The 18,809-nt window shown below is 39.6% G+C and overlaps 1 protein-coding gene across 1 annotated transcript in view; it reads left to right on the top strand.

The window, feature by feature from the left end:
* Positions 1–18,809, top strand: part of KCNH5 (potassium voltage-gated channel subfamily H member 5) — a 150,685-nt gene that overhangs the window by 43,550 nt on the left and 88,326 nt on the right. Inside the window, exon 7 of the mRNA XM_086892412.1 lies at positions 14,308–14,737. Within this exon, the coding sequence (XP_086748538.1) occupies positions 14,308–14,737 (430 nt within the window). The remainder of the gene's footprint in view (positions 1–14,307; positions 14,738–18,809) is intronic.

An 18,809-nucleotide genomic window follows, 5' to 3' on the forward strand; every position in this document is an offset into this window, starting at 1 on the left:
AATTAAAGCTTTTTAACTGCTAAGTGTGTTAACATTTATGCAATCAAGCTTCTGGCCTAAGCTAATACAGAAAACAAGCAATAACTACAACAAATAGTGCATGCCCAAGTCAGTGTACAGAAATTCATTATTAAAATGGAACTGTAATGGTTTTAGGACTTGTTTTAATTTTTCTCCAGAGCTTTTTGTCTTCAGGGCCATAAACAGATGAAAAAGCCTCTGTTCATTTTTGAACATTTTAAGACTTTTTTTTGAACACCGTTTAGTGAGGTTGTTTGTTTGTTTTTAATTCTCTATTCTGCACTTATAAATCCTCACTATATAAAACCTACATTCTTTCTTTTTTTTTTTAAATCCAGGCTTTGCTGCAAATTTTGTAGAGCTGCTTTAAGATTCCATCCCTGAGTCTGTGTGCTGAGTAGCATCTTTTGACATTGTTCCATTTTATTTATACCAAATATGACAGAAGTGATAATACTTGCAGCTTAAATTCAAGATCCCATGAGTGCTGACCATCTGAAACCAGGTTGTACAGTCAGACTGTTTAAGAAGGTGATATTAGCAAAGTTGTAGATGTAATACCTCTTTTTAAGATAACCAGTTTCAGGCTCAGAGGAACCTGATTTTCATAAGAAATGCAGCATTATCTCCAGATTTTTGTGCTTTAGTATGTAAAACAAACAGAAAATTTCTGTGCCCAAGCAGGACAGATTTAAAGGATGAGGTTAACCTCTTTCTCTAACATGTACATGGGAAATAAACCATCTGCAATATTTGTGACAGGGAAGAGAATCTTGACACAGCACATTGTAACTGAGACACGCCTAAAGTGACAAACTTTAATCAAAAAGTAATAACAGTATCAAGGTATCATGAACTCCAGTGATCCTAGAGCAGCTGTCATTTACTTTCAAACAAATTAAACATTAACTCCTTTTTAATAAAGGAGCCAACAGTAAGATTCCCTTGTCACCAAGTGCTCTGTTATGGCTCTGGAGCCTTCAGCAGGTACTGGCTTATATTTACTTGATTTCCCTCCCCTCCAAGTCCAGCTTTCCCTAGTGTCTGAAAAGAATTGAAGTGGTTTTGAAAACAGGTATGTAAACAGTCAGCCTTTCCTCCCTGGGTCTACATTTTCTCTTTTCCCTGTCCTTCAGGGGAGATATTTTTATTTTTTTGTGATATGTCTTCATTTGTGACATTTAAGTCTTTTGAGCTGGTCGGTGTGTTCTGGGTGGTTACAGTTATTAATTCTCTTTCACTTCATTTGGTTTTTAACATTTATTTTAACTGGTGCTTCTTGTCTGGGATTTTAACTTTTTGGCCCCCCAGCAGCAGGGTGTTCAAACACTGTTTATAGGTAAAGAACAAGTAAATATAAAATCTTAATTTGTGAGAGATACTCTGATTAAAAGCAATGGTTCTGATTAGAAAGTGGATGTTTCCTTCTTAAGGCAAGAGGGAGAGAGAAGAGTTCTTTAAGCTCTTGATTCTGCTAGGTTTTAACTCTTTGTCTTGACCCTGGGTGTTGGAAAAAAGTGTTAAAGTTGATGATTGTATCATTTCAGATGAAGCAGCAGAAAATGAGCTTAGCAGTAAAGACTTGGGTACAGGTCCTGGTGTTCTTTGAGTTCTTGGTATGGTGGAGAGGGATGGGCCCAAATCAGAGGGAACAGCCCTAAAAGCCAGCTGAGTGAAAGTTGACTTTCCAAATTTCCCTTGTTTTTCCCACATCTGACCCTTGTTGTCCCACATAAATCATCAGATGATTTTTTTCTAGTTGTTAAGGAGCTGGATGAGAAGGGGGAATAAGATTGGAAGGGGTTTATTTTCCTCCCTATGGGCAGATCTCTCACTCATGAAGAAGGACATGGCCAAGGAGGTTTGGGATTTTGTCTCTTTGTTGTATTTGTAGACTACTCTATGTGATAGAGGTGCTTGAAGTAAATTAAGATGCTTTAAGCACTAGAGTGCTATTTATAATGCCAAAATTAAGGAGATGAATTAAAAGATTTTTAAAAAAAAAAGGTTGAAAAAAGGAAATGTGTGGTTTTTTTACCAAGGGTTGTAGTTCTTCAAATGCAGCCAGTCTTGGTCAGAGTAGGAACGGTGTCACTTCCTTCCCAGACAGCATTAGGTGAAGGCTGGAGTTCCCCCCTAAGGCAAACATGACTGCAAATCAAAGTTATTTTGTTGTTGAGTACATGTAGAGCCTTGGTTGAAGGATGGTAGAAGGAATCCTCTCTTGATGGAGAGGATTATGCCACACAAATTGAGAACTGGGGGGGATTAAGGTGATTTGAGGCAGAATTAGAGGTGTAGGTTTCCAATCCTGGAGTTACAGAGCCAGGCTGCTGGAGTCTGCTCAGGGGGATTGGGATGTGTGAGAGGGAGAGGAAAGGGAACATAATAGAGACACTTGGCAGAGCACAGAGTGATCTAAGTTGATGTGATGGATGAGGAATTAAGTGGCTAAGTGGTATTGATAGGGTAGGAAAACAAGGTAAGATAGGCTGGAGAAAAATGAACTGATGGAGAGGAAAGTGGAATCCTTAGTGGGATATTTAATTTTGGAAACTTGCTAGGATGGAAGTCCCAGAAAATCAGAAAAATACATGACATCTTTTGTAATTGGGCAGCATATCCTGCACTGAAATACATTCTGGCAAAGCCAAAACCATAGAGAAAACCTTTCCTATACAGAAGTGTGATGGGAGGCAGCATGGTACATACTGGGGAATCCAGGCAGTTTTCAAGGATCAAACCAGAACAGAATGTGTGTGCTCAGAGTCTCTGAAACTTGGCTTTTTTTTTTTTTTTAGTATAAGAATTCTCTGAAACTTCAGATTTAGTCTAAAAGTGTCTTCTTCTCTCTTCTTTAACATTATGCAAAACAGAAAAGACAGAAAATTTTGGATTAATGGGCAATTTGGTGTTTGGATCCAAAGATTTTGGTCCCATGAAGTTCCTGCAGGTATTAGAATGTGTAGTGTGTAGTGACTGAAAATTGGATTTTTGTCATGGAATTACAAGTTGCTTTGCAGTGCTTCTGATTTTCTTTTTCCTGAGTAATGAGCTGTATGTAACAACTCTTCCACTGCTGTATGCACCAGTTTATAAAAAATATAAAATCGTGACTCCCTGCTTTTGAAGCTGGAGAATTATGTAACCTCAAGCCTTAGCCTTTATATGTGTTCTGCCTATTTGAGAGATAAATATCTGACCTCTCTCGCTCTGGGCTACCAAAAAGTTGTTTGTAACCATTTCTTCCATACAAGTCACAATTATCAGACTCATAATGTGATGAAATTGTTAGAAAATTTTCAGGTGCTCAAGAATGCTGATCAGGTGTGGTCAAACCATGCTAAAATCTCCCTTCGGGACCAAATACATCAATTTACATCCCAGGACACCAGAATGTTGGGCAGGTGCTTGGCTCTTGTCTTCACATGTATTTGAGCCTCTGCAAATAAGTGTTTTGAGTAAATATTCCCCAAACTGGATGGATGGACGAGCTTTTGGCCAAATGGAAAATGCTTCCACAAATTAGGGTTAAATTCAGCTAAAAAAGCCTCTTACTATTTTGAAAATATGTTTTTTTTCCCCTGGGAATTTTAACTGAGATTCGTGAATTTCTGAGTTTGTCATGAAATAAAACCTAGGAGCTGGATCTCCTCTCTGCCAGCAGCATGGTGCTGAAATGCCATGTCACGTAGTGTGAAGGAAGGGACACGAAGTCAGGGTGGTATCCAGATGGTTTTCAGATGAGTTTATAAAAGATCATCCTTTCTGCAGAAATTAATTTTCTCAAGCCGATGGCTGGAAGTGAAAGCAGAGAAATTTAAATGACCTAAACCAAAGTTCTGTGCCTGTTGTTTAATAATGTAAGACTACGTGACTCAGTGGCCTTTAAAATTTAGTGATCTGTGCAGGGCATATTAAAGCATGGACTCCTTGTAATTGTAATTTTCTTTTAATTACTATTATCGATCTATTTCAGCACTGTCAGAAACTTCTTTGTATCGCTGCAATTAATAGGAACTAAAATTGCAATGTCTGTAAATTGAAAGCAAATGGAAGCTGATTAAGCTGGTGTAGCCGTGTTCACACCTGCAGTGCTTTACTGCAAACATTCCCTTTGTGGGAGGTATTTGAAGCAGGGTTTTTGGGCACCAATCAGGCTGAGTGAAGGTGAAGATAAATTGGTGTGTTTCAAGAGTGTGATTTTGGCTCTGAAGTACAGTCTATGGCCAGCTACCTTTTTTTAATCTAGGTGGCCGACACAGAGAAAATAATTCCCAGAACTAAATCCTGGCTGCAACCAAGTGTTAAACCATGATGCAAATTCCTAGCAAGTCACAACAGCAGCACTAACTATGGGACCTGGCATTTCCCCCCTTGTTATGCACTCAGAAGACAATTAAATGTGAAGAATGCTGACATTCTGTTGTAGGATGTGAAAACCCACAATAGAATAATACAGTGGCATGGGTATGGTATTAAGTTATAAATGTATCCATTGTAGGCATACATTTTGTAGATTTTCAACCATTTTCACCTCTTTCACTTGCTCAGCTCTATCACCCCATTGCACTGACTTGTAGAACTGCACCTCCTCTCTCTGGGTTTTATTCTAAGGTTTTATTAAAGTTCTGCCACTGTTTAATTAATCAGATTTAATTTTTTTTCCCTTAATTAATTAATCAATCAGCTACTTTAATGCTATGCAAGGTTTGGGATATGTCTGCAGGTTTCCCTGTGGAGACACCTGAATGTCTCCATGATGGGAGGGGCAATTTCTGACAGGAAGGAGCAGAGCCAGAGCCAGTGCAGGGGGTGGTGGGTGACCTGACAGCCTCATCCACCTCTCTGATGTGGGTAATGGCATACTGAACTGTAATTATACGTCCCAGTTCTCTTTTTTTTTTTTTGCCTTTTCTTTCCTTTTTTTTTTCTTTTTTTTTTTCTTTTTAATGTGATGTATATATTACTGGGAAGCAGATGTTGGGTACAAGTCATTTAAAGCAAATCTTCAGTCAGAGCCGTATAAGCTGACGCAGAGTCCAGCAGAGGAAATTGTTTGTGGAGCACCTTCAAGGGAAGCCTGGAGTCCTGTGTGATCCTTTTTGCTCACAAAGGAAGGGAAGGCTTACAAAGGAGATGAGGACATGAAATAATCTGATCAGATGCTCACTGAAGTGATGCTGATGGGAGTAGCACAAATTCCCATTTTGTCCTCTACCCACCTTCCCTACATGAGTGAAAATTACCATATTTTGTGATACTGTCTTTTTTCCCTATTTTTTGGGCACACTGATGCACTAACAAATAAATAGTGCAAGATGCCACATCTCCCTTAACTTGCATCTAGAAGAAATATTTTGAAATCGCCCTTCTCTTTATAACCTCAGTTATTTATTTACTGTTTGAGATGTGCTGCACTGTATAGTTGTGCCATAAACAGTTCACTGGGAGTTTATTTATAATGTTACAGCTTATTGACATTTGTGTTAGAGGCAAAAAAAAAGAAAAAAAAAAAGAGACTTTTTTCATCACCCTGGTGAAAAAACCAGAAGATAAATCCCAAGCAATAAATTTAAGGGTACTTTCCAAAAATGCATGAGGAAACCTGCTTACATTTTGCTGTAAGGACTCAAATTTTTGCTCACTGAAGTCACTACTCCCATTGCTTCAATTATCAATTCAATTAAATTATTCAGTATCAATTGGGCTTTGCTTGTATCTGGACCTGGGATCTAGACAGCTGGTGCAGAAGCAAAACCCTTCACTCATGTGTATCTACATAATTGAATACCACTCTAAATTCTGCTCTTAAAGTGGGGATAAATCAGAAATGTTGCTGTTTTATTTTTGTCACTCCCTCATTTTGATTTGTAACTATTCAACTTTAGTGTATTAATTGTTTACTGGGAAATAAAGATTTCTGATACATGTTGGAAGATTTATTTTAACATTAACTCCAGTAAAGCAGCATTAAGGAGCTAACCAGGGATTTTAGAGCTAAGCTCTATTTAAGTAGCTAAGCTTGAAAATTTCTTTTGGGAATGATTTCCTGGTTGCATTTCAAACGCCCTTTACCTCCTCCTGCATGGAATAGGACTTTTTTGGTTGTGTGGCTGCAGGCTCAGCTGCTCATGTTGGCAGGGCTCACCATTTCAGTCATTCCCAAAATCTGTAGGCACTTTGTTTTCTCTTACATTGTGTGTCATCATGTAACAACTGTTTGGTGGAGATTGCCCAAGGTTTGCAGAAATCCTGCCTCTTTCACTGCTTCAGTACTAAACTACACAGAATCAGCTACGTGATTTACTTGGGTGATAGTTTTTGGTTTGGTTTTTTTTTGTTATTACTTCTGGTGAGAGAAAGGAAAGGGAAATTTTGCCCACACATCTTTAAATAAAGTATTTGGAGTGTATCTCAAAATGTACTAAGCATGGGATTCACCTGATCAAACATGAAACCAGGCATTGTGCACAAGGAGGTACTGGGACATTTGGGGTGTGGCTCCTCCAGAGCAGGTCTGAGGGGTCATTCTGCCCTAAAACTTCTGTTTCTCACCCTTGAATTTTGTGACATCAGCGTGACTAGCTCAGATGCAAACTCCTCTGTGGTCTAGTTTAGGTTGGGGTGAAATATGTACCCGCTTGAGACTGTATTTGCCTCACTTTGATTTTTCAAAGGATAAAAGCAAAAGCAGAAAACAACCCCATGTAAAAGTCACGGGGTCCTTTTGAGTCTCTGAGTCACCAGGTTTGGTGAGCAGGTTCAGAGTATCACCCCTCCTGTAAACTTCAAACTTATAAACTTTTTGACCTAAAAAGGTCAAAATCCACCTTACCTCACGATGTCTTAATAAATCTCTCTTAATTTGCAGTCTGTGCATTCCTCCCTGTGCCAACCTCCTTGGTTAAATCTTTCTTTTCCCTCCCTCATGTTTATCTCCTCGATGTGCTTGGAAAGAAAAGTCATCTCTCCCCTGCATAAACATGCCAATTTTCCTTCCCTTAGTTTAAGCAAACTGATCTTGTCTAGACACCTCATTTATGAAATTTTATGAACATTTTTGTGGCTGACCCAAGTGCCTTCCTCTGCAGGAAGTTCAAATACATCTCTTTAGGGCAGAGCTTTACAGATTACTCCAGGTGGAGAATTCATCTTCACTTTGCAACTGGGGTTTGGCTTTTCCTGTTGGTGGTGGAAGCACTCAGCAGATGTGTCCTGGAGCTGGATTAACCTTTTCTGTGAGTGCAGCTCACTGATGGCTCTGACTCATGTGGGATGGGTATGTGGGATTAACCTCTGTATCCAAATATTTCTCTTTCTCAGTAATCTTCAGTTAAAGATTCTTGTAGCTGTAGACTTCTGTGTTAATTTGTGTGTAATGGATGCCTTGGGACTCTGTATTGTCAAGCTTTATCCCGTTTTCCTTTATTCCCACACGGTTATTCTCTGTATCTGACAGGGTGTTCCAAAAGTGCCATTAGCAGATTCTGTGACCATATACTATTTCTGTTTTTGTCACTAAGAAACCAGCAAAATCACTGGGAGTCACCACTTGCCACCCCTGCTAGACTCCCTTTTTATGATTTCCATTTTCCCACCTAGTCCACAAGTTCTTCAGTCACCCTGGTGTCCCAGTTTTCCCTGTTTTCCCTGTGTTTTATAATAATTTCCCCACTTAAGTTATTGAAATACCACATTTCTTTTGTTCAGAAAATGGGCTGTATTATCAGAGAAAGCTATCAGGAAACCTTGGATAGATCCCAGCTAACCTAAGCTTAGCTAACCTACTGCTCCACTGATTGCATTTTGATTTATCTCAAAGTTTCTAATTATGCTTTCCCTTATCATTTGTTCAGGTAATGTATCTGTTTATTTCCTTCTTGATGTATGAGGTTTTCTGGGAAATATCAACATCATTTTTGGAAACTAATGCTCAGGATTAATTTAATTTTTAGCCCAAGCCTGGATTATTTTTACTTCATTGCAGCTCGATCACTTTAGTTGTTTTTGTTTTTTGTTTGGTTTGTTTTGTTGGGTTTTTTTTTTTTTTCAATTTTGAATTTGAAGGATCTTTGGGTATTTTAGTATTCTTTGCAAGGAAAAGTTCAACCTGGCATTTGGCAATTCTTCCTTTGTCTCTGCTTTCTCCCTAAGTTGTAGTTTTCTGTTGATCAATTTTTTATTTCCTGTATATTGTCAGTTCTCTGTTTCTGTTCTCCTCCTCTGGGTGATTATTTACTCATTTATAACTGATGCCCAGCTTTACAAGTTCTTCCTCTTCTTTGAGTTACAACCCTTTGTACCTGTCGATGTAAGGACTGACTCTTCTACCTCTCATAGTCCACCTGTCTTCATTTATTACTGTCTTTAGTTCAATATATATAATTTACCAGCTCTTGCCCTTTTGAGAGCAAGAACCCCAGTCCAGTTTACTTTGTGATTGCTCACTTTTTTAGGAACTGATTCAATTCCTTCCTTCAAGCCAACGGGGACTTCTGCAAAACCCTGCAAGAGCCGAGGGTAGTGTAGCAGCACATTATGTGAAGTAATTGCCTGTTGAATGAAGAAATAAGATGCTGTTGCATCTGCAGAGCATCTCAGCCTCCTGTTATTAGTAGCCTTTATTCCCCAAGCTCATCTGGAGCAGGCTGAGCCTCGCATTGGGAGGCAGTGTCTGTTTCTGTGATACCACAACACAGCTCGGGTTGCTGTGCACATCCAGCTCTCCGGGCTTCTAAGGACGGGTTTGATTTCTCCTCACGGAAGCTGTGCAAGTGATAACCCTCAGCTCCTGTGTGCTCAGGGAGGGGAGGGAGGTGATTCATCCCCTCCCTGGCTGTTGGAGATGGGTGGGGTGAGCTTCTCCCCTGGCATGCCCCATCCTCATCTGCAGGGAGGAAGGATGGGCTGTCCGCACGGGCAGGGTGGTTGGCTGTTGTAATGTTAGGAAAAATGGTACGACCCAAAAAATGTACCCCTGAAAATGTAGACTTGTAAGTTCTTTCCCTTATCTTGTTCTCCCCAGTTCCCCTTATTGGTTGTGTAAATTCCCCCACACCCCTTTCCCCTGTCCTGAAAAAGAAGCGCTTATTGATACCTCTTCCTCTTTCCCTTCTGCAACTTCACCCCGAAAGATCCCAAGAAATAAAGCTGCGACTGCCATCTCAACAAAGGGAAAGAGCCTTGTTTTTAGGGTCTCCTCTGGCAAGCTAATCTACCTCCCCTGCCTCCCTGGCCGCTGCGGGGTGGACAGTGGTAGCAGAGGGGTGGAGGACCTGGTAGACCTGGTAATTATCACAGTTGGCCATCAGCTGGCAGTGGGAATGCTTTCTGTGGCATCCAGGAGTGTGCCTGGAGCCACACAAACCCATTTTGCTCTTGCACAGAGGTGAGCCCTGGCTGCAGGTTCCTCTGAGGATCTGATCACTTTCATGGCAGTTTTGCTGTAATTGCTTGTGTCCAGCATAAAGATACTAGCTTAAATTCAGTTTAATATCTGTGTATGGTGCAATCGCCCTTTGACTGCAGTGGCAGCATGCCCTACCAACATTTCATAGCTCTGGTTCTTGGCTGCTCCATGAATTCTTCAAAACCACCATGTGCTGAACATTAAAAATGAGTGAAAAGTTTTTCTTTTTTTTCCTCTGACCTTTCCCGAAACAGTGTTTTCCATTTAATGATGCAGTACCGATCCCCATTTTCAAAGCTTGGAATATTTCAGTTTTAGAACACATTTAAAATGCGTATTTTGTTTTTTTGTGTTGTTGCTGTTGCGTGTGTACCCACAGCTAACAACAAATACATAAAAAATCATGGAGTGAAATCTAATTGAAAAAGTGCCTAGAGTTAAAAACAGATTGTTCCCGAGTAGAAAGAAAAAGTTATGCATGATTTACCATTTCAGCATACTGGGATTTAATTTCGAGGTTTAAGCAGAATTTTGTATATTTCAATGGTTGAAACTAATGGCTGTTTTTGTTTTTATTTTACTTTTTAAAAAAACATTTATGCAATAATTTCCAACTTCAGAAAAGATTAATTAGGTTAGCAAGTAAGCAGCTATTCTTTTTCAGATTTTACAAATGTGCAGATCTGCTATTCTGCTGCTCCTTTAGTGTAGAACAGACTCCACTCTTTCTTCCTGGTTTAGGAGGTTTTTGGTAGAGTCATTGTGGACTCAGATGATTTCCTGCCCGTGTTAACCTTAATTTTCCTTTGGTGTGATGATGTTCCCTTCATCCTCTTGCGTGTTTGGCTCTTGACCCCTGTATAACACAACTTTATCAGCTTCATCCTTCCTATTGCCTGGCTTATCAGGGATTCATGAAGTGCAGGAGAACTTTGCTCCCTGTTCTTGCTGGAGGTGCAGAGATCTGTTCCCACTGCATGCGTGGCAATTTCTGGAAACATCTGTCTCAGTCCTGTGGCTGGAAAAGTTCAGCTGGATGCAGACACACAGCTTAGACACTTCCTTTGTCCTGGAAGATGGCAGCTTGACAGTGTGGTAACATCTAGGGTCTGAAATGGCAAGAGTCAGGTAGTTTAAAAGGAAGGATTGGTCCCTCTGCATGTCAGACTGAGTGCTGTCGTCAGCTGTGCCTCTGCTATCAAATTTAATTTCCCTTCTTAGTGTATCAAGAGAATTTGAGAACACAGACTTTGCAAGGTGCTTGTATCAAGCAACTTGGGCTTTGTTTAATCATGTATGTCTAATTTAATACCAAAGTTAAACATCCATCCCCCAAAAATATCTTTCTAGATAAATTTGACAGCGTATACAGCCTTTGAATGGCTTCAGCTGTCTCCTAAATTGAAATGGTGGTACAAAAATGGCTTGTTCAGAGCTACTGCTCTTGTTTTCTCCTGATCCAATGGCCTTAGAAGTCCCTGGGAAGGACTCCTGTGATTCACATTTGTAATAGTTAAATTGATGATGTGTGTCAGATGGAAATTTGGTTCCAAACTTGACACCCAAAATGCAGCTTTGGCGTAGGTGGCTTTTCAGTGTAAAGATTTCTGCAGTTGAGATGATTGATGATGAACAAGCTGAGTGTCCTCATCTGATTAGGACATGATAAAATACATCAGCCAAAACCCCAAGGGGCTGGGTTGGATGGTTGATAACATAAGGAGATATTCTCAGTTAGAGAACACAGCCCAGCAGCTGTTACAGACAGTTGGCCCAGTTGAAATGGCAATGGAATCACAAATGCTCCTCCCAGAAGGTTGGATCTCCAGTATCCAACATGTGCTTAATTTACACAATGCCAGTGCCAAACTGGATTACATGCCCCATTCACAATTTCTAATCACCTCTCTTTTCCTTGAGTGCTGAAGTTACTTCTGTCAGAGCAGATGCTCATTCTGGAGTAGGAGGGTTTCCAAAGTATTCATTACAGAGCATAAATACAGTTAAAAGAAAAATGAAATTAAAGGCAGCCTGCAGTCAATTGAGTTTAGAAAACTGAATTTCTTAATTGCCCAAGCGTAATCCAAGGCAGTTAGTCTTTCACATAACTTCTATCAAAGACATTTTTGCTGAATCTGAGGCAGAGCTTTGCATTTTAACAGTTGTGCATTAATTGTTGGCAATTTTATAAGTATGAAGGTACCAGACTGACCCAACTTAGTTACTTACCCAGTACTTAGTGCATATGTGATTGATACATATACATATATATATAAAATATATGTGTGCTATACTCTATATGTGATATATCACATATTCATTTAGCACTTGTTTAGTTGCTGTTTCCTATATGGTGCTTTATGGAAGAGGCTTTTGAAGTTTCGTGTTGTCTTTCTATTTTGGAAGATTAGAGGTGAAATGTGAATGTTCAATATATCTCTTGATTTTTTTGGCCTTAGGAGTCAAACTGAGCTGGCTTTAAGATTTACAGTGAAACTTATTTAAATTAATTACTCCTTGGAAATAGTAGATTTCAATGTCAGCTAAAATGAAATATTTCTCTTTGTTTTATATATAGGAGATGTGGTTGTTACCTGTGCTTAGGAAAAAAAAAAACAACAACACAAACTTTCTCCCAGACTTTGAAATAAATGCTGTACTTTTGTATTATTTGTATGACTGCTAAATTGTCCACGTAATTTAGAGAAGATGAAGTGTGGGTGGGGGACAGAGGTCACACTGTAAACTTCTGTTCAAGGGTTGTTTGTGCAGTAAAAAGTGCAGTGTAAGCTGTGCCACCGGGACAAATTTAAACTACTGTGTGTAAAAAATGGAACCCCAAGTTTGAATTCCAGGTCTCTAACTGCTTCCCTAGCCTTAATCCTGGAAATGAATGGTGACTCTTTAATTAAAACAGAAATGATGCATCTCTGCTTGATGCAACAGCATTTGGTCTTACAAGGAAAACACCTGCTGTTTTCTCCCTCTTTAGAAAGTTGTAAACTTTCAAAATCAAGGGTCACTCACTGAAACATGCTGCAGAATAACTATTAAACTACTCTGAAGTTCACTCTTTTCTTTTTTTTTTAATGTAGATATTGTTTCTGTGTTCATTGGCCACAGTCTATTGTGTCAGGAATATTGGAAGGGACTTCCCAGTTTGTTGGAAAAGTTGGCTGCTCAGAGTGTCTCCCAGTCATATATCCTAAAGCAAATAAGTAGATATATATTTAGATGGAAATAAGGATGATAAACTACATTGCTGTCTTGTGTAAATGGAAAATGCAGAAATCAAAATGGGAAAATTCCACTTCCCTCTGTGGTATTAGTCATCATGAGAGCTTGAATGCAAATACAGAGCTTCAATTTATTAAGGATTTGGGGATCTGAAACACATTCCAACAGGATTTGGAAAGCATACAAGAAGTGTGCCAAACAGATTACATCTAGCAATATCAGATGTATGTTACCCTTCAAATGTTGGGAAAAGGGAAAGAAGGTACAAAAGAAGAAAAAACAGAGGTGCAAAAGAGATAAATGTTTTTCTGATATGGAAAACTCCAGAAACTCCAGTCTTTTACTGTTTGATAATATAATTAGCCAGTGTTTTGACTAGACTGATTTGATAATGATGCATAGAAAAGGGCAATTTAATCTTGGCACAGTAACTAGGAATGTTTGCCTCATTGCTTTCTATGTCTTAATTTCTACTTTAAATTAAATGTCTTCAGCTTCTGAATGTTTTATATTAGAAACTTTCCTTTACAAACCTTCTATTTTGAGCCACTAATTAATTTAATGCACAAGTTAGTTATATCATGGGATTGCAGTAGATCAAAAGCATATTTTTTTTTTTTCTCTTTCTGCATCTCTAAACTCCCAAAGCATTTGTGCATTGAGAAGGACATACACATTTCTTATCCCCTCTCAGATGTTTCTATTAACTTTCCAATGGTCCTTGTGCTCTTGTTCCCTAAATATTTGTATTTCCATTTATTTGTATGTTGTTTATCTTGTGTGACAGGAAAAAAAATCCCCAATACTGCACCAACACTTAATTTAGGAAAATATCTGCAATGTCTGTTGACTGGAAAGGAAATTAACCCTTTTTGTAAAGGCACATCCCTTGTGGTCTGTATTTCCCTTGCTCAGGAAGGTGATGTGGAACTTGTTTAATTCCATGTTCAGTCAGTGAGACTTCTTCTAAATTACAAAATATCCAGAGTTATGTTTGAAGGATAGTAAGAGGTGGAGAGTGTTGTACTAGAGGAAGTTACTCAGCTCCTGGTTGGTGGATGAGAGTAGCAATAGGCAGATTACTCTGAGTTTCCCACCGCGATTACGTTCTGATGTTTCTCTCGAGCATCTCTTAATGTTGGGGGTTGTTGAAGAAGGTGTGCTCCCGTTTTGGCCAGAATAACAATCCTCTGCTTGGATTTAATAGAATGCTCTTCTCTGGGAAACTTCAGGAGGACTCCACAGAGTTGGTGGATTCCATCTGTGACTCCTCTTCCACCTCCTTTTATCTTCCTGAGGTCAAAGCAGAGTCTCCAATTTACTTCAGACTGGTGAAGCATTGAACCACTCATTTTTGTAATAAACTTGCTGTTTCCGCTTTGGATTCTACAGAACCCTTCTGTTGCTTTGAAAGACTGAGTTTGAACAAAGTAATTTATCCACCTAGTGAGTGCCAAACTCAATTTAGCCTGACGAGGACAAAAGCACTGGAGGGGGAGGAGGGTTTGATCTTCTGTTATCTGAGGCCTGAAAAATTACACTGAAAGATTTTAAGCAGATGCAGGAATTGCTGTACAGCCTTCTGTGCTAACCAGCAAGATATTTCAGATCAAATAATGATTTTTATTCTTTTCCAGGGAATCAGTAGCCTCTTCAGCTCCTTAAAAGTGGTGCGCCTTCTACGGCTGGGCCGGGTGGCCAGGAAGCTGGACCATTACCTGGAATACGGTGCTGCTGTGCTGGTGCTGTTGGTGTGTGTGTTTGGGCTGGTGGCCCACTGGCTGGCCTGCATCTGGTACAGCATTGGGGACTACGAGGTCATAGATGAGCTGACCAACACCATCAAGACAGACAGCTGGCTCTACCAGCTGGCCCTGAGCATCGGGACCCCATATCGCTACAACACCACGGGCTCGGGGCAGTGGGAAGGAGGGCCCAGCAAAGACTCCTTGTACATATCCTCTCTCTACTTTACCATGACAAGCCTTACAACCATAGGATTTGGGAACATAGCACCGACCACTGACGGGGAGAAGATTTTTTCGGTGGCCATGATGATGGTTGGCTGTAAGTAAAATCTGATTTTCTCGTGTTTAAGGGAAGTTCTGTGGCCAGTGCCATGCTTGTAACGTGGACTTGCTTTAAGCTTTCTTGACATCCTAAAAAAAACCAAACAACCCTGCAGTAGCTGTAAATAATCATGAAATGAACCTGGAATTCTTGAAAACAGGTATTGAAATTATGTAGTTGCTGTATCTTTTAAATTGCTTTCAAGGCTAAGTGGTCTGGGTACATAAGTTTGCCCAATGGCAAGTTTATACTTGGGTCTCATCTTTACACTTCAAAGATGCCTTTTGTCATGTTTGTAAGGTCTTTGCTGGAATTTGGTTGAAAGTTACAAGGTGTATTTGAATTCAGGTTGTCTGGGTTTTGCTTAAAAACTTACACAAGTCTGGAATATTTGTTTGATGTGGTTTTACCCAATTCTTGAAACATTTAACGATTCCATAAATTGATTGTTTACATTATGGCACTGCTTTGAGATATAAATCCTGATTTTGTGTTCTGAATGTGCTGGTCTTTGTCACCAGCAAGGCTAGAAGTGAAGGAAATGATGACACAATATATTGCACCTTTTTTTCTCTGCTTCCTGCTGTTTCACAGCTCTGCTGAAATAGTCCAAAGTCAGGAGTGGTAAGGCACAACTCTCATTTCATGTGCTGCCAAAGTTACATCCCTGAGGGGCTCTACAGATAACCAGAAATCTTCAAAATACAGTAGAGACAACTTAAAAAGTTAATACCATTTGGGAGAATTATTTTTCTGTTAAATCAATAACTCTTGGTATTTCTCTGGTGCTTTCTATTTTCTGAGCACCATGCAAACACTAAGCAATTATGTAACTAGAGAGCAAACAAAGCCTTTTGATAATAAGATCTACATAATCTCTCTGATAATTATCTCAGCTAACACTTCGAGCTCATCTCTGAGAAATACTGAACTATAAAAAGGAAGTTTTCTTGCCACAGTCTTTCTAGGTCTTTAGAAGATTAAAGACATTTGTTTGGAGATTTTAAAATGCTTTTTAAAGAGGGAGCTTGCAATTTTAGGACTCTTGCAGCATGTTGCAATGAAATTTCTGCAGAACACCATCTTTACATGATGGGTTGATGTGTTGCAAAACATTTCCAGGTCCATAAAATGCAAATCTCCAAGCCAGAGAATTATTGAGCTATTGCAGATAGGTCATCAAAAGCCCATAGGAGCTGATATGTTGGCACTGATTTGTGTTATTTACAGAACCTGGGGATTTGGAGAATAAAGAGGATATAGAACATTTTTTACACATTTTAATATTTACTTCCCTTGTTTTGTTTTGGCGTTTTGGTTTTTTGTTGTTGTTGGTTTTTTTTGTTTTGTTTTTGTTTTGTTTTTTTTTGGTGGGGACTTCTGTTGTCCTGTTGAGGGAGATTTGACAGACAAAACTAAGTGGTAAATGACTTAGGGTGTGATGAGACCCATAAAAACATAATGAATGCTGCTATTACTATTTATGATTATAACAACAACAACAACAAAATACATGCATGGCCTCAGCAGGTGAAAAGAAAAGGGAGATTGTAACCTGCTTTGTGTCTGTTCTAGGTGGGTTGTTTCCTTGCCTTTTCTTCTCTGAAACTCTTATTAAAGATGGGGAATACAAGTAGCAGGATCAACGTTGACACAGACAACAGCCTGTGTATGTGGCGCTGGCAAATAATTTCCATAAGTGCTACCTACAAAATTACTAAATGTTCACATCAAATTTATAAGTGGCATCTGTGAGCTTAGCAGTTGGGAAACTGTGTAGGATTATAGGCTTTTAGACAAAGTTAAAAGTAGAATCTAAATCTAAGAAGTGTGGCGAAAGGACTACTGAGTTGCTTATTGCATCAAAATAATAACACCAAAATAAATCTGCTTTCTTTTGCAAGTGGGGTGAAGAGCACTGTGGCAGGCAGAAAGGCTACAGACAGGAAAAAAATACTGTTTGCTTTATTTACAAGTAAAATTTGCAAGTAAAAATGCTCAATTGTCATCAAATAGCGAATCTTTTACGACACCAGTGCATGTTCAAAGATTTCTAATCCATTCACATCAATGATGAGCGGTCCTGACTGAAATCCAAACCTTGATTGATCTTTTTCCACTGGTTAGAAAATAAACCAGCTTAGGAGCAGGCACTGGTCATGGGCTCCATATTTGCAATATTTGTGCAGAGAGATCAGACCTGCAGGATTTTAGAGACAGAGATTTTCAGCAGAGCTGGCTGCTGAAAGCCTGGCACTCTGAGCTCCAAAATGAAACAGGAAGGCACAACAAATAGTTGATGGAAAATGCAATTTCCCAGTCATTCAGTGTCCACTGAGCTCAGGAGAAGGATTTGGCCTCATGAAAAGGTGTAACTGAGTTATTTTCAAACCAAGATGTTTTAGTTTCTCTTTTGAAACAGTGTTTTGAGATAAACATCCAGTAAAATTCAATTACAGTTCAGTCAATAAATATGTCTAGTCCACAAGCACACTCCTGTTATAAGCAGAGAGAGGCTGTGAAATACCTTTGGTAGTTCTCCTGAAGAAGTTTGCTAATACCAATAGCTGATATTGGCAGTGAGTTTTTTTTCTAACAGACTATGCCAAATAAATGTTTTAAACTTAGCACTGGAATCAGAGATAGTAATTCATCACAATCCCAGCTGCCTACTCATGCAAACTGCAGATAGGAAAGGAAATCTTCCCTGCCTTGTCAGCGAGCTGTGGCTTGTTCTGAAAGCCCCAAGTTTCCTATTCATGCTGGCAAAGTTATCAGGACCTGGGAGGAGTATTTGGAGAGATTTGCAAATCCTTCTGGTGGGCAGGATTGCAGGATGGTGTTCTTGTTAAAAATAGGCAGATTCAGATTCTGTAGGTGCTGACAAAGCAGCGCTCGGTGCGGGGCAGGGGCGGGAGGAGTCCTGATGGATGGGGAGCTTTTCAGCTGGATTGGCAGCTTGTCACTTGCTTGTTCACTGAGAACAGATCGAGTGGGATATTTAAGCTGAAATGCATCACCTGTCTTGCAGGAAAGAGAGCTTTGAATAACTTAACCTCATCTTGTGGAGCTTGCTTCAGATTTCTTTTTTGCCTCACTTGTTTTATCTTGGTGTCCAGTGCTGTTCAGCAATATTGTTTTCTGTTGCTTCTTGACACTTGAAAAGCTAAAAATAGCAAACAAAGCATCCTATGACAAGGCAGCAAGGTTTTTACAAGGGTTATTGTTTAAATACCCATTGTGTGCCTGCTGCCTAGAGTTGCTGAATATGCATTGAAAATCTGATTTTTGTAGCGTCTTTTGTGTTGATCTAGGTCATTTTATCCCCTCTCTGTGCAGAGCAGAACAAATAGGTAGGTCTGTCAGATCCTTTGAACGCACCAGGGGTCGTTTATCATTCAGGAAACACCTTTATTGTAAAACTCCAATTATCTTCTGTCAGCTCAGAGCCTCCAAACAAAATCCCAGCCTGTGCTGCTGTGTGTTGCTCTACTTCTGTCCACAGCTGTACTTCTGTCTGCAGCACAGCCAGAATTGCAGGTGCAAAACTGACTGGGTTTGTGTCTTTCACCAAAAAAAAAAAAAAATAAATTAAAAAAAAAAAAAAATCAAGAAAGAGAACAGGAAGAAACTTCACTATTTTGCAACTCAGCACAGAGAGGCCTTTAGCAAGCAGAAAATAAAAGCATAAAAGCATTTTGGGGAAGGTGGCAGTGTGGTTGGGTGAAACAGCTTGAAAAATTCAGGAGAGATGGGGTTTTTTGAAGGAGCAAGTGTGAATGTTTAAACAACAAGAGTACAGCCATATGCTTTCCTCCTTCCTGTATTTCCACTGTGAGAACAGCAGCCAGCTTCTCAAAACCCTTGTTTAGGCAGGGATAGAGTTAATTTTCTTCCCAGTAGCTGGTACAGTGCCGTGTGTTGGATTTAGAATGAGAATAATGTTGATAAAACACTGAGGTTTTTGCAGTGCTCGTGTGAAGTCAAGGACTTTTCAGCTCCTCATTCCAGGGAGGAGCCTGGGGGACACAGGGAGCCATGAGGGGACACAGCTGGGACAGCTGACCCA

This window comes from Cyanistes caeruleus, chromosome 6, assembly GCF_971803275.1.
Source record: "Cyanistes caeruleus chromosome 6, bCyaCae1.hap1.1, whole genome shotgun sequence".
NCBI classification, from domain to species: Eukaryota; Metazoa; Chordata; class Aves; order Passeriformes; family Paridae; genus Cyanistes; species Cyanistes caeruleus.